Consider the following 14,327-nt stretch of genomic DNA (forward strand, 5'->3'; position numbering starts at 1 on the left):
CACAGCATGATGCTGCCACCCCCATGCTTCACCGTAGGGATGGTGCCTGGTTTCCTCCAGACGTGACGCTTGGCATTCAGGCCAAGGACTTGGTTTCATCAGACCAGAGAATCTTGTTTCTCATGGTCTGAAAGCCTTTTAGGTGCTTTTTGGCAAACTCCAAGCGGGCTGTCACGTGCCTTTTACTGAGGAGTGGCTTCCGTCTGGCCACTCTACCACAAAGGCCTGATTGGGCGAGTGCTGCAGAGATGGGAGAACCTTACAGAAGGACAACCATCTCCACAGAGGAACTCTGGAGTTCTGTCTGAGTGACCATCGGGTTCTTGGTCACCTCGCTGGTCAAGGCCCTTCTCCCTCGATTGCTCAGTTTGGCCGGGCGGCCAGCGCTAGGAAGAGTCTTGGTGGTTCCAAACTTCTTCCATTTAAGAATGATGGAGGCTACTAGGTTCTTGGGGAACTCCAATGCTGCAGAAATGTTTTGGTACCCTTCCCCAGATCTGTACCTTGACACAATCCTGTCTCGGAGCTCTACAGACAATTCCTTCGACATCATGGCTTGGTTTTTGCTCTGACATGCACTGTCAACTGTGGGACCTTATATAGAGAGGTGTGTGCCTTCCAAATCATGTCCAATCAATTGAATTTACCACAGGTGGACTCCAATCAAGTTGTAGAATCATCTCAAGGATGACCAATGGAAACATGATACACCTGAGTTCAATTTGGAGTCTCATAGCAATACTTTTGTCAATATAGTATTTTTTTTATATTTGCAAAAATGTCTACAAAGCTGTTTTTACTTTGTCATCATGTGTGTAAATGGATGAGGGAAAACATTTATTTAATCAATTTTAGTATAAGGCTGTAACGTAACAAAATGTGGGAAAAGTGAAGGGGTCTGAATACTTTCCGAATGCACTGTATATGAACAGAAATGTAAAACATTGTTTTATAGCATTTTCACTTTAGTTTGCTTTATATCATAAACTGATTATAAAAACTAAATAGTAGCATGGCGTAAAAAAATTTAAACATGGGTGGAAAGTAGACGCACTGTACTAAAGTAAAACATCAAGTGTTTCATCACAAGCATTGGTATGTGTGTACTCACGTCAAGATCTCGGACAAGATAGAAGAAAGACTACAGTACCTGTTTTAACTAGGGTCCAAATACACCTATACACTGTCTGTCAAACAGATCCTCCGTCACCCAATTAAAGAGCTGAGAATAAGTACATTTAAGTTCAGCCCTATTAGGTGTAGTGATCATACTGAGTAACACTTTTTCAAAGGAGCGTGTTAAGGTTAAGTGTTTATTGTTTCATGCAAAATACCTGGAAGAACCTGGAAATGTGATGTTCTATCTCAATGCAAATGGACAAAAAAATGGCATGCAAAGGTTAATGCAAAATACTGTGAGTATCCGGGCTGAATACAAATATGCAAACATCAGATGAGAGAGAAAATATAATACATCTCAACTCTCAAACTACAGCTCCAGCTTAACTTTAAGATTATAATGGTAGAAGTGGATATAGAATGCTAATATAGATTTTGGCAAATGTTTAACAGCTTGTACTAACAGAGTGCTATCGGCAGCAGAAAAGGACAGGAGAGAGACAAATTGGCTTCTGTTGATTAGCCACCTGACACCTGATTTTCCGAAATATTATATGCCTATGAAATGGAGACACCACAGGAACTCAAACACACACAAGGCCACCTTTGAAGTTTAACTGTCTTATAAAAACTGTGCAAATCAGGCATGTGGTATTAAAGTGCTCGTCTCATCTAACCTCCCCTAACCACGCACAATACTGACAAGGCCTAATCAGCCAACCACAAGCAAATGTCAGGAAAATACTCTGGAAGTGTCTGACAGGAACCTGTCGCCTGGTAATTTCCATATGTTGGTGTCTTGTTTCAAACATCTTCAGGCGTACCACAAATGTAAATGCACCTCCGGCGTCATGTTGAAAGCAACAGCACACCTCTGGTGAGACTTGTACTCTGGTACAGGGCAGCCTGATCCGCAGTACTTTATTCACTACCCATCAAAACACAGGAGACACAGGTACAGACAGACAGAGTACAGCTCTCCCCATCGACTCGCTGGGCTGTGAAGGTACTAGTACAGGTGAGCTTCTCCATTACTCGGTAACTGGTTGTATGGCAAATTACCTTTCAAATGACTTTCTACTGGCCTCTGTCCCTTCTTTTTCTTTCCCTCTGACCCTCTCTCCTTCTCTCAATGCATCGTTCTACACTGGCATTCGCCGATGCCTGCTTTAAGTTCTCTCTGATGTTTGCCATGACCCCTAGCCTGTCTCTACCTGCCCTCAGCAGCATGGCGGTGCCATTGAGACTGCTGGTTCTATGCTGGGTGTTAGGAGCAGGGCGTAGTCAGAGCTCTCCACCATGGTTCCAGAATATCACTACCAACCTGTTTAACTCTTCGGGAGACATCCTCCTCGGGGGGCTCTTCCCTATCAACGAGCTCACCAGCAACCTGAGCCACAGAGTGAAGCCAGACAACATTAGCTGTGACAGGTACAGTAACTCAAGACCCACTGTACTTTTTGCTGAATATGTCAAGTGTCTTTATACTGTAATCATATTAGCTGATTATGCATATCTCATTCGAATCAGTGCTTGCTTCTCATTCGTTTGAATTATTGAATTATAGTACAGCAGTAACCACCCCTCCCTGTCTGTGCTTCGCCTGGCAGGATGAATGAGCATGGGCTAGGTATGGCTCTTGTGATGAAGTACACAGTGGATGAGATCAACGCCAACTCCACTCTACTCCCTGGCATCAGGCTGGGCTATGAGATCTTCGACACCTGCAAGCAGTCTGCCGTCATCGTGAAGCCCACACTCTTCTTCCTCACTGAGGACTCCAGCCGAGAGCTGGCCGTCATGTGTAACTACACAGACTACGTGACCCGTGTGGTGGCTGTCATCGGCCCATCCACCTCAGAGATGGTCTCAGTCATAGGAAAACTACTGGGATTCTTCCTCATACCACAGGTTAGTATGGTCACATGATGGAATGCTATCTTTCAATGCAAACAATGTCATCCTCATATAATGTAATGCAAAATGAAGATTTCCGATTGTCCATTGTTTGACAATCCCTCGAATATGATTTTGATTGAACTGTGTGGAACACAGAACTGGTGGAACACAGATGAACATTTGAGATACAACTGCAGTGGAGACATAATATCTACCGTTGCTACTTATGTCTCATTACCATCATCCCTCTGTCCTCTGTAGATCAGCTACCTCGCAACTAGTGACATGTTCAGTGACAAGAGTATGTACCCATCGTTCCTGCGCACCGTGCCCAGTGACAAGAGGCAGGTGGAGGCCATGGTGTATCTGCTAAACAGGTTCCAGTGGAACTGGGTGGCCGTGGTGGGCAGTGAGGATGAGTACGGACGCCAGGGCCAGCGCCAGTTCTCCACCCTGGCAGCAAGGAACTCCATCTGTGTGGGCTACGAGGGGTTAATCCCTATGTACCGTGACCCACAGCCAGTGGTCAGAGAGATCCTGGACCGCATCGCAGAGGCCAAGGTGGGAGTGGTGGTGGTGTTTTCCCTCTCCCAGCCTGCCAGAGCCTTCTTCACTGAGGTCAGTGAGATAGCAAGTCACATAAGAGTTCTAGAGGCAGACAAAATTGTAAAAAAAAACTCACAAGCTTTTCAAAAAGCTTTATGCAGCCATTGGTTTGACTGTTTTTGAAGTACATTAATTTAACTAATTTACAGTATCTAAATTCAGATTAGAACATTTATCTGTAAGTAGCAACGTGCATGCCCCGCCCATCTTAGGATCAGTTTTTTTCAGCTATCTGTTTCCTGTGTTTGAGGGGTGCAAAATCCACTTGTCACTTAAATCTCACTGGATTGATGAATAAAATGTACTCCTGCTACTCTTATACTCTTGCTTGTGCCTGTTGTTTTCCCCCGTTTATGTATGTTATGAAATGTTTGTAATGACCTGTCAAACACACCCCGGTAATGGCTGAAGTGGGCTCAATGGAATACGTTGGCTTTCCGTTGTATTTCTAAGAACCCTAAAGCTTCATCTAGGATCTAACGCACCATCTTGACACTTACATCACAACAAAGAGAAGAAAGATAACTTTATTTTGATGTGTGTTCCTTTTTTGTGGAATTGAAAAAAGTTAGAATTTAATACAGTGTTTACAAATGAGATTCGCTCAAATGAAAGCAACTCCCGAAAATGAACACTGACTATAGTGATATTATGTCTGATCTCGCAAACAATGTAAAGTATGTTAAGATAGGTGTAATCTAGAGCCAAGCGCATTGATTTTAAATCCGGAGGTATCCTGCTATTGACACACTTGTTGAATTATGAGAGAGAACATTGAAATCAACAGTATGAGAGAGAACATTGAAATCAACAGTAATTAATGGGCCAGTCTAGACAGAGCAGGTGAGTGCTGGTAGGGTAGACAGAGCAGGTGAGTGCTGGTAGGGTAGACAGAGCAGGTGAGTGCTGGTAGGGTAGACAGAGTGAGTGCTGGTAGGGTAGACAGAGTGAGTGCTGGTAGGGTAGACAGAGCAGGTGAGTGCTGGTAGGGTAGACAGAGCAGGTGAGTGCTGGTAGGGTAGACAGAGCAGGTGAGTGCTGGTAGGGTAGACAGAGTGAGTGCTGGTAGGGTAGACAGAGTGAGTGCTGGTAGGGTAGACAGAGTGAGTGCTGGTAGGGTAGACAGAGTGAGTGCTGGTAGGGTAGACAGAGCAGGTGCTGGTAGGGTAGACAGAGCAGGTGAGTGCTGGTAGGGTAGACAGAGTGAGTGCTGGTAGGGTAGACAGAGTGAGTGCTGGTAGGGTAGACAGAGTGAGTGCTGGTAGGGTAGACAGAGTGAGTGCTGGTAGGGTAGACAGAGTGAGTGCTGGTAGGGTAGACAGAGCAGGTGCTGGTAGGGTAGACAGAGCAGGTGAGTGCTGGTAGGGTAGACAGAGTGAGTGCTGGTAGGGTAGACAGAGTGAGTGCTGGTAGGGTAGACAGAGTGAGTGCTGGTAGGGTAGACAGAGCAGGTGAGTGCTGGTAGGGTAGACAGAGCAGGTGAGTGCTGGTAGGGTAGACAGAGCAGGTGAGTGCTGGTAGGGTAGACAGAGCAGGTGAGTGCTGGTAGGGTAGACAGAGCAGGTGAGTGCTGGTAGGGTAGACAGAGCAGGTGAGTGCTGGTAGGGTAGACAGAGCAGGTGAGTGCTGGTAGGGTAGACAGAGCAGGTGAGTGCTGGTAGGGTAGACAGAGCAGGTGAGTGCTGGTAGGGTAGACAGAGCAGGTGAGTGCTGGTAGGGTAGAAAGAGTGAGTGCTGGTAGGGTAGACAGAGCAGGTGAGTGCTGGTAGGGTAGACAGAGCAGGTGAGTGCTGGTAGGGTAGACAGAGCAGGTGAGTGCTGGTAGGGTAGACAGAGCAGGTGAGTGCTGGTAGGGTAGAAAGAGTGAGTGCTGGTAGGGTAGACAGAGCAGGTGAGTGCTGGTAGGGTAGACAGAGCAGGTGAGTGCTGGTAGGGTAGACAGAGCAGGTGAGTGCTGGTAGGGTAGACAGAGCAGGTGAGTGCTGGTAGGGTAGACAGAGCAGGTGAGTGCTGGTAGGGTAGACAGAGCAGGTGAGTGCTGGTAGGGTAGACAGAGGAGGTGAGTGCTGGTAGGGTAGACAGAGGAGGTGAGTGCTGATAGGGTAGACAGAGGAGGTGAGTGCTGGTAGGGTAGACAGAGTGAGTGCTGGTAGGGTAGACAGAGTGAGTGCTGGTAGGGTAGACAGAGCAGGTGAGTGCTGGTAGGGTAGACAGAGCAGGTGAGTGCTGGTAGGGTAGACAGAGCAGGTGAGTGCTGGTAGGGTAGACAGAGCAGGTGAGTGCTGGTAGGGTAGACAGAGCAGGTGAGTGCTGGTAGGGTAGACAGAGCAGGTGAGTGCTGGTAGGGTAGATAGAGCAGGTGAGTGCTGGTAGGGTAGATAGAGCAGGTGAGTGCTGGTAGGGTAGATAGAGCAGGTGAGTGCTGGTAGGGTAGATAGAGCAGGTGAGTGCTGGTAGGGTAGATAGAGCAGGTGAGTGCTGGTAGGGTAGACAGAGCAGGTGAGTGCTGGTAGGGTAGACAGAGCAGGTGAGTGCTGGTAGGGTAGACAGAGCAGGTGAGTGCTGGTAGGGTAGACAGAGCAGGTGAGTGCTGGTAGGGTAGACAGAGCAGGTGAGTGCTGGTAGGGTAGACAGAGCAGGTGAGTGCTGGTAGGGTAGACAGAGCAGGTGAGTGCTGGTAGGGTAGAAAGAGTGAGTGCTGGTAGGGTAGACAGAGCAGGTGAGTGCTGGTAGGGTAGACAGAGCAGGTGAGTGCTGGTAGGGTAGACAGAGCAGGTGAGTGCTGGTAGGGTAGACAGAGCAGGTGAGTGCTGGTAGGGTAGACAGAGCAGGTGAGTGCTGGTAGGGTAGACAGAGCAGGTGAGTGCTGGTAGGGTAGACAGAGCAGGTGAGTGCTGGTAGGGTAGACAGAGCAGGTGAGTGCTGGTAGGGTAGACAGAGCAGGTGAGTGCTGGTAGGGTAGACAGAGCAGGTGAGTGCTGGTAGGGTAGACAGAGCAGGTGAGTGCTGGTAGGGTAGACAGAGCAGGTGAGTGCTGGTAGGGTAGATAGAGCAGGTGAGTGCTGGTAGGGTAGATAGAGCAGGTGAGTGCTGGTAGGGTAGATAGAGCAGGTGAGTGCTGGTAGGGTAGATAGAGCAGGTGAGTGCTGGTAGGGTAGACAGAGCAGGTGAGTGCTGGTAGGGTAGATAGAGCAGGTGAGTGCTGGTAGGGTAGATAGAGCAAGTGAGTGCTGGTAGGGTAGACAGAGCAGGTGAGTGCTGGTAGGGTAGATAGAGCAGGTGAGTGCTGGTAGGGTAGACAGAGCAGGTGAGTGCTGGTAGGGTAGACAGAGCAGGTGAGTGCTGGTAGGGTAGACAGAGCAGGTGAGTGCTGGTAGGGTAGACAGAGCAGGTGAGTGCTGGTAGGGTAGACAGAGGAGGTGAGTGCTGATAGGGTAGACAGAGGAGGTGAGTGCTGGTAGGGTAGACAGAGCAGGTGAGTGCTGGTAGGGTAGACAGAGCAGGTGAGTGCTGGTAGGGTAGACAGAGCAGGTGAGTGCTGGTAGGGTAGACAGAGCAGGTGAGTGCTGGTAGGGTAGACAGAGCAGGTGAGTGCTGGTAGGGTAGACAGAGCAGGTGAGTGCTGGTAGGGTAGACAGAGCAGGTGAGTGCTGGTAGGGTAGACAGAGCAGGTGAGTGCTGGTAGGGTAGACAGAGCAGGTGAGTGCTGGTAGGGTAGACAGAGCAGGTGAGTGCTGGTAGGGTAGATAGAGCAGGTGAGTGCTGGTAGGGTAGATAGAGCAAGTGAGTGCTGGTAGGGTAGACAGAGCAGGTGAGTGCTGGTAGGGTAGATAGAGCAGGTGAGTGCTGGTAGGGTAGACAGAGCAGGTGAGTGCTGGTAGGGTAGACAGAGCAGGTGAGTGCTGGTAGGGTAGACAGAGCAGGTGAGTGCTGGTAGGGTAGACAGAGCAGGTGAGTGCTGTTAGGGTAGACAGAGCAGGTGTTTGGTGGTTTCAGCCCTGTTCCACCCCTTTATGTTAATGTTTTCATATATGCAAATATAACCTGCATATTTATGGAAATGAGGCACATATGATTTTCTTTATTTTAACACAAAATATTTTAAAAAAATACCTGATACAATAAGAAAAAGTATATATGAGTGCATTCTAAGAAAAAAAGTTACCTCTGACAATAAATGTACTACTTGAATTCCCACCAAAATCCCTGAACTTCATTCATAATTTTTCCGTGTCAGTAAAATGTTTTATGTGCTATAATTCAGTCAATATCTGATAGATTATAAACAATTCTAAAAGTTTGGAGTTACTTAATCTATTTCCAACTATTTCATTTATTACAATAGTTTTAAAAACGTTTTAACAATTTCAATGACCATTGCTACGATACCAACATGCTGTTTGTGATCAGGTGATCAGGCGGAATCTGACAGGTGTGTGGGTAGCCAGCGAAGATTGGGCCCTGCACAGAGACGTATCAACTCTCCCAAACATCCACACTGTGGGCACTATCATCGCCTTCGCAGTCCAGAGCCAGACCCTGGACCTGCTCACACCCTACACCAGGGAACTCTTCTCCAGGATCAGAGAGGAAAGGGCCAGGCAGCCCTCACCAGATACAGAGTCAACCCGTGGTATGAACCAGTGCCCAGACTGCTGGAACCTGTCCCCAGACAATTTACATCTAGTGACAGAGCCCATACTGCTGAGGTCAGCTTTCAGTGTCTATGCTGCCATCTACAGCGTTGCACACGCACTGCATAATCTGCTCAGGTGCAATGCCAATAGCTGCCCGAGGGGCGCTAAAAGCAAAGTCTATCCCTGGCAGGTACATTCTCCCACAGTTACTTTTTTTCTCCATATAATGATAATGATTATGTGAGACTGTGCAAGGATACTTTTACAAATGTAAATAACAACACTTTCTCCCTGCAGCTGTTGGAGGTGCTGAAGAAGGTAAACTTCAGTCTAAATGGAAGTCATTTTGAGTTTGACAGTAATGGAAACCCAAACATTGGCTACAATGTACTACAGTGGGTCTGGAGAAACAACAGTCTGAGTTTCAAAGATGTCGGCACCTTCTATAAGAACCTGTCAATTAACAACACCCTCATCCAATGGCATACAGGCAGTACTAAGGTATTCGCCGCCCCATCTCCTCATCAAACATAATGTTGGATTTGATTGGCTTTTCACATTTTTACCTCTGGGATTAAGCCTTTTTAATGTGCCAGCTATGCTCCACAAAGTGGTAACGTTTCTAAGTTCCTTCAGCTAGAGTAGATTGCATCTTCCTTTTATGCACCAAACTCAATTTTCACCACTATTGGTTAAAGCTGCTCAAATGTTTGACATTAAAAAAGTCTTCATTTAAGTGTGTTTACCACAGGAGGTTGGTGGCACCTTAATTGGGGAGGACAGACTCGTGGTAATGGCTGGAGCAGAATTTGTGGAATTGTATAAAAAAACAACAACATGGTTTTCATGTGTTTGATGCCATTCCATTTGCTCCATTCCGGCCGTTATTATGAGCCGTCCTCCCTTCAGCAGCCTCCTGTGGTGTTGACCACCACATCCTGTCTGACCCCACCTCTGCTGCAGGCCCCTGAGTCTACCTGTTCCTCTGAGTGTGGCCCTGGCCAGGTGCGCAGAGTGAAAGGCTTCCATTCCTGCTGCTATGACTGTATTGAATGTTTACCGGGCACCTTCCAGAATGGCACAAGTGGGTGATTCACACTCACAGAAATTACATCCATCAATCTAGGCATTAAAAAAGCCATCACTCTTGTGATTTGGTTTTGTAGATTTCATTGAAATTTTCCTTGAGCAACATGCTGAAACTAACAGATGAACAGACTAACAGCTTTACACCTTTGTCACACACGGCCAACATTGTGTTTAAAAAATGCCCAATAAATTTACAAAATTGAAAGATGAGGTGAGTGGTGGTCTTATAAGACTTTGTACTCTTATCTGGTTCTATCATTCTATCATTCTAACCACGTCTCTGCTCCCTCTCTGTCTCCAGTGGACATTCAGTGTTCCCAGTGTCTAGAGGGCCAGTGGTCCCTGGTACGTAGCACCAACTGCACCGAGCCTACCTTTGACTTCCTGACTTGGGGCCAGCCTGAGTCCCTGGGGTTGCTGCTTGCCATGCTGGTGCTGCTGGCCTGTCAGGGGGCTGTGGGGGTCCTGCTCCTGCAGCACCGGGGGTCTCCACTGGTGAGGGCCTCTGGGGGGGCCCTGGGTGGTGTGGCCCTCCTCAGCCTGATGGGGGGCTGTGCCTGCCTGCTGCTGTTCCTGGGCCAGCCGGGGGAGCTGGTGTGTCGTCTGCAGCTGCCCGTCAGCTCTATTTTCCAAACGGTCACCCTGTCCACCATCCTAGCCATCTCACTGCAGGTAAGGCCTAGACCTGTGGAACACAAAACAAACATGAAACATTGGATATATTATATAGCTAAATAGGTTTTCTTTGATTGAAAAAATCCAACAGTTCAGGAGACATTTGGATGAATATGAGTGAGGAAGACGCAGAGTATCATGAATCCTGGAATAGCTAATTCTCTGTCCTCCCTCAGATTGTGTACGTGACAGAATTCCCTGGCAAGGCTCCTTTTCATCTGGATACACTGAGAGGCCCTGGAGGCTGTCTGCTAGTATTGGCCTGCTGTGGAGTGCAGGCAGGGATCTGTGGCTACTATGTCCAGGAAGGGCCCTCTCTATCCCAGTACCTGGCCAAGATGAGGGTGAACTTTGTGAGGAAGTTCCTGCGATGCCCTGTGGAACCCATTTTAGGTCTGGGCCTGATGCAGGGTTTCAATGGCCTCCTGGCCCTCACATCCTTCATGTGCACCTTCATGGCTGTGAAGACTGTTCGACAGTACAACCTGGCCAGAGATATCACCTTCTCCACCCTGACCTACTGCGTGGTTTGGGTGGTCTTCATCCCCATCTACACTGGTCTGAATGACAAAGACCGCTCCATCGTTCATGTATCTGTCAGTTTGCTCAGTAACATGGGACTGATGGTGGCCTACTATCTGCCAAAATGTCACCTGCTGCTGAAGAAACCTGAGCTCAACACAGAAGAGCACTTTCGTACCTTCCTCGAGGGGGCTGAAGCAACTCCTCAGGAGGAACATGACCAGGGACCTGCAGGGGAGGGTCAGGGATCTGCAGGGGAGGGACAGGGATCTGCAGGGGAGGGGCAGGGATCAGGGAAGGGACAGGGATCTGCAGGGGAGGGGCAGGGATCAGGGAAGGGACAGGGATCTGCAGGGGAGGGGCAGGGATCTGCAGGGGAGGGACAGGGATCTACAGGGGAGGGACAGGGATCTACAGGGGAGGGGCAGGGATCTACAGGGGAGGGGCAGGAATCTGCAGGGGAGGGACAGGGATCTACAGGGGAGGGGCAGGGATCAGGGAAGGGACAGGGATAAGGGAAGGGACAGGGACAAGACTTGGGACAGTGACCTTTATTCTGTTTAATGTTTAAATAATGTATTCAATTTAGTTTATAATGCACTGTTTCACAATTTTTGCAGAGACATATAACTACAATCTTTCAATCAAACTAGTCTACATGCACATGAAATGTATAACAAAGACTTGACAATTGAGGATGTGTGTGACTAAGTTCAACCAGATGTGCTAAAAGGTGCAACATGCTGCACTTGCCTGCTACGATCAGTGATGTAGTTTGCTAGATCACCACCAGGGGACGCAATCATACAATTTACAAGCCGTTTACAGACTGAAAAAGCCATCAGGTAAAACTATCAGTCAGTCAATGTGGCTTTTATTGAATAGTATGTAGGCCTAATGTATTTTACAGTAAAACAACATCCCGATTCCATTATAATGGGTTGGCCTGATTGTCTTATTCGTGAAAATACACAATATGCAGCAAAGGCATACTAGGCTAAGTCACAGTAATTTTTGCTATAGGCTACTATAACAATGTTATGCTCATAGACCAATGTGTAGCCTATAGGTATTATACTACGCATAGGCCTATAGCACTTTTGATGAACGAATTGTGTAGAGAATCAATTGAGTGATGTAGTATTTATGTATATGTAAATCTCAGTGAATTTGAACTAGGCAACAGATAATTGAATACGGAAGATATTTAATAAAGCCCACTAAATTGTTCTGATTAGACTGCCGTTGGCCTCGGGCATGTTTGACGTTTCCTTCGTCTATTTCAACCTGTGAGTGTGAAGATGCAAACGGTAAAATACGGAACCATCACACGTTTCCTAGTCTACTGATTAAATTAAACGACAAACCAAATTCGTCAACCATAAATGACAACACTAAGCGTTTTATTATTTTTTCTCCAAGTTCTGCAATGTCATGAGCTCACCTTGACGTTTTCTGCCGTTGAAAGGCAGGTGTAATGACTCTATGCGCTTATAGTCCAGTAGGCATACGTATGGTTTGGTGAAGCTAAAAAATGATACATCCTCTGGTTATTAACTGGGATAGGTCACCCCTGTGACCAACTCCACACATGACATTGATGTGGAAGCTGCGTAAAGCTGAAAGCCCGTGCCCTCGAACATAACCAGCTCTTGATAATCCGTCCATTAATATACAGTGTCATAGGCCTGACGTGCACAGTAATATCTAACGGTGTTAATGCATGATAAAGATTCACTCAATGAATCCGATTTCGTGAGCAATTTCGAATAATAAGCACTTGAAATTATTCATATTAAGAAGAAACCTTTTTATTGCTTTGAAAAAAAATGAAACTTACATTGAGGCCAGTGCTTAAATTAACTTCTGAATAATTGAACGAAATTCATTTCAATAGTGATAATATGATCATTTAAACACTAAGCACAACATGGAGTGGTTTGTACAAAATAATTCGCCTATAGGCATTGGAAAACTTTAATCCCTTATAGTAAGAATTATAAAAACACAATGTTGGTCTATAGCCTACTCTTGATAAAAGCATCCCCTAATTTCAAAATTGAGTTTTGGAATGAAGATGAACACACTATTTACCACATGGTTGCTGGTATGACTGTATTATGAAGTCTGGTATTGTGCTGAGCCATCTATTGTTACCCAAACATGACATAAGACAAAAGGAAAAACTTCATAGTCCGTATGTTCTACTCTTCTGGGCCCGCTGATTACGTTGCGTGATAAAAGTTGTGTCTTACAATAAACTAATGTGGGAATCAGAGAGCTCTAATGAAGCGGTTAGGGATAAAGCATCCTTTGCTCTGATGCGGCCCCTATCGCCCCGAACACTAAAGGCTTGGTTTCATTGGGTAGTCCGGTGGCGGCAAGAACCACCATCCACCGGGGAACTGGAGCAGCAGCAGGAGAGGTGCGACCATAGAAATGCCCTCTCTCCCTCCGTGCCTTTAGCGTGTTTAATTAAAGCTTGTTACTGTTTTGAATTTGAATAATAATCTTCCAAACTAAAGGCGACCTTTGTCTGGGCATAATGTATGGCCATTATCATTGCAATTATTTAATCAAGAGCTGCAGCTAATAGTTAAAAAAATAAAAATAATTAAACGGGCAAGAACGAGACGCTAAACTTGAACACTTGCCAAAATGTAGTATTTAACTTATGTCGCATTATAGCCCAGACAACTATTGTTAATGTGAGCGCAAAGACTGAGTACGTATGGTTTTTCTTGACCACCACAAGATGACCCAGGCTTTTTGACAAAAAACAGAATCTCAAAAAATGGAGGATATCAGCCGAATGATTTCTTCAGATAGACCAATATCGATTTATAACGTTTCATCAGCTATTTCACATCACACTGCACTTGAAGATTAATATTTACACTGAACAAAAATATAAACACACCATGTAACAGGTGTGGCATATCAAAAATATAAACACACCATGTAACAGGTGTGGCATATCAAAAATATAAACACACCATGTAACAGGTGTGGCATATCAAAAATGTGAGGTTTTGTCACACTTGGCAGAGTTCCTCTGTCCAGTGTCTGTGTTCTTTTGCCCATCATCTTTTCTTTTTATTGGCAAGTCTGATAACTTTCCAACTCTGCCTAGAAGGCCAGCATCCCAGAGTCGCGGGTACTATTTAATGAAGCTGCCAGTTGAGGACTTGTGAAGCGTCTGTCTCTCAAACTAGACCCTAATGTACTTGTCCTCTTGCTCAGTTGTGCACCGGGGCCTCACACTCCTCTTTCTATTCTGGTTAGAGCCAGTTTGCGCTGTTCTGTGAAGGGATTAGTACACAGTGTTGTACGAGATCTTCAGTTTCTTGGCAATGTCTCGCATGGAATAACCTTAATTTCTCAAAACAAGAATAGACTGACGAATTTTAGAAGAAAGTTATTTGTTTCTGGCCATTTTGAGCCTGTAATCGAACCTTCTAATGCTGATGCTCCAGATACTCAACTAGTCTAAAGAAGGACAGTTTTATTTCTTCTTTAATCAGGACAACAGTTTTCAGCTGTGCAACATAATTGCAGAATGGTTTTCTAATGATCTATTATCCTTTATAAATAATAAACTTGGATCAGCTAACACAATGTGCCATTGGAACACAGGAGTGATGGTTGCTGATAATGGGCCTCTGTACGCCTATGTAGATATTCCATTAAAAAATCTGCCGTTTCCAGCTACAATAGTCATTTACAGCATTAACAATGTCTATAATGTATTTCTGATCAATTTGATGTTATTTTAATGGA

General features: G+C 46.1%; 1 protein-coding gene across 1 annotated transcript; it reads left to right on the forward strand.

Moving 5' to 3' along the window:
• The first annotated feature begins 2,347 nt into the window (after positions 1 to 2,347).
• Positions 2,348 to 11,062, forward strand: LOC120064713 (taste receptor type 1 member 3-like). The gene is made up of 8 exons (XM_039015332.1): positions 2,348 to 2,550; positions 2,730 to 3,030; positions 3,280 to 3,636; positions 8,035 to 8,451; positions 8,559 to 8,762; positions 9,225 to 9,345; positions 9,652 to 10,022; positions 10,202 to 11,062. Exons 1-8 carry the CDS (start codon positions 2,348 to 2,350, stop codon positions 11,060 to 11,062), a joined length of 2,835 nt encoding a protein of 944 aa, XP_038871260.1.
• The last annotated feature ends 3,265 nt before the right edge of the window (positions 11,063 to 14,327 follow it).

The sequence above is a fragment of the Salvelinus namaycush genome, chromosome 20 (assembly GCF_016432855.1).
Source record: "Salvelinus namaycush isolate Seneca chromosome 20, SaNama_1.0, whole genome shotgun sequence".
NCBI lineage: Eukaryota > Metazoa > Chordata > Actinopteri > Salmoniformes > Salmonidae > Salvelinus > Salvelinus namaycush.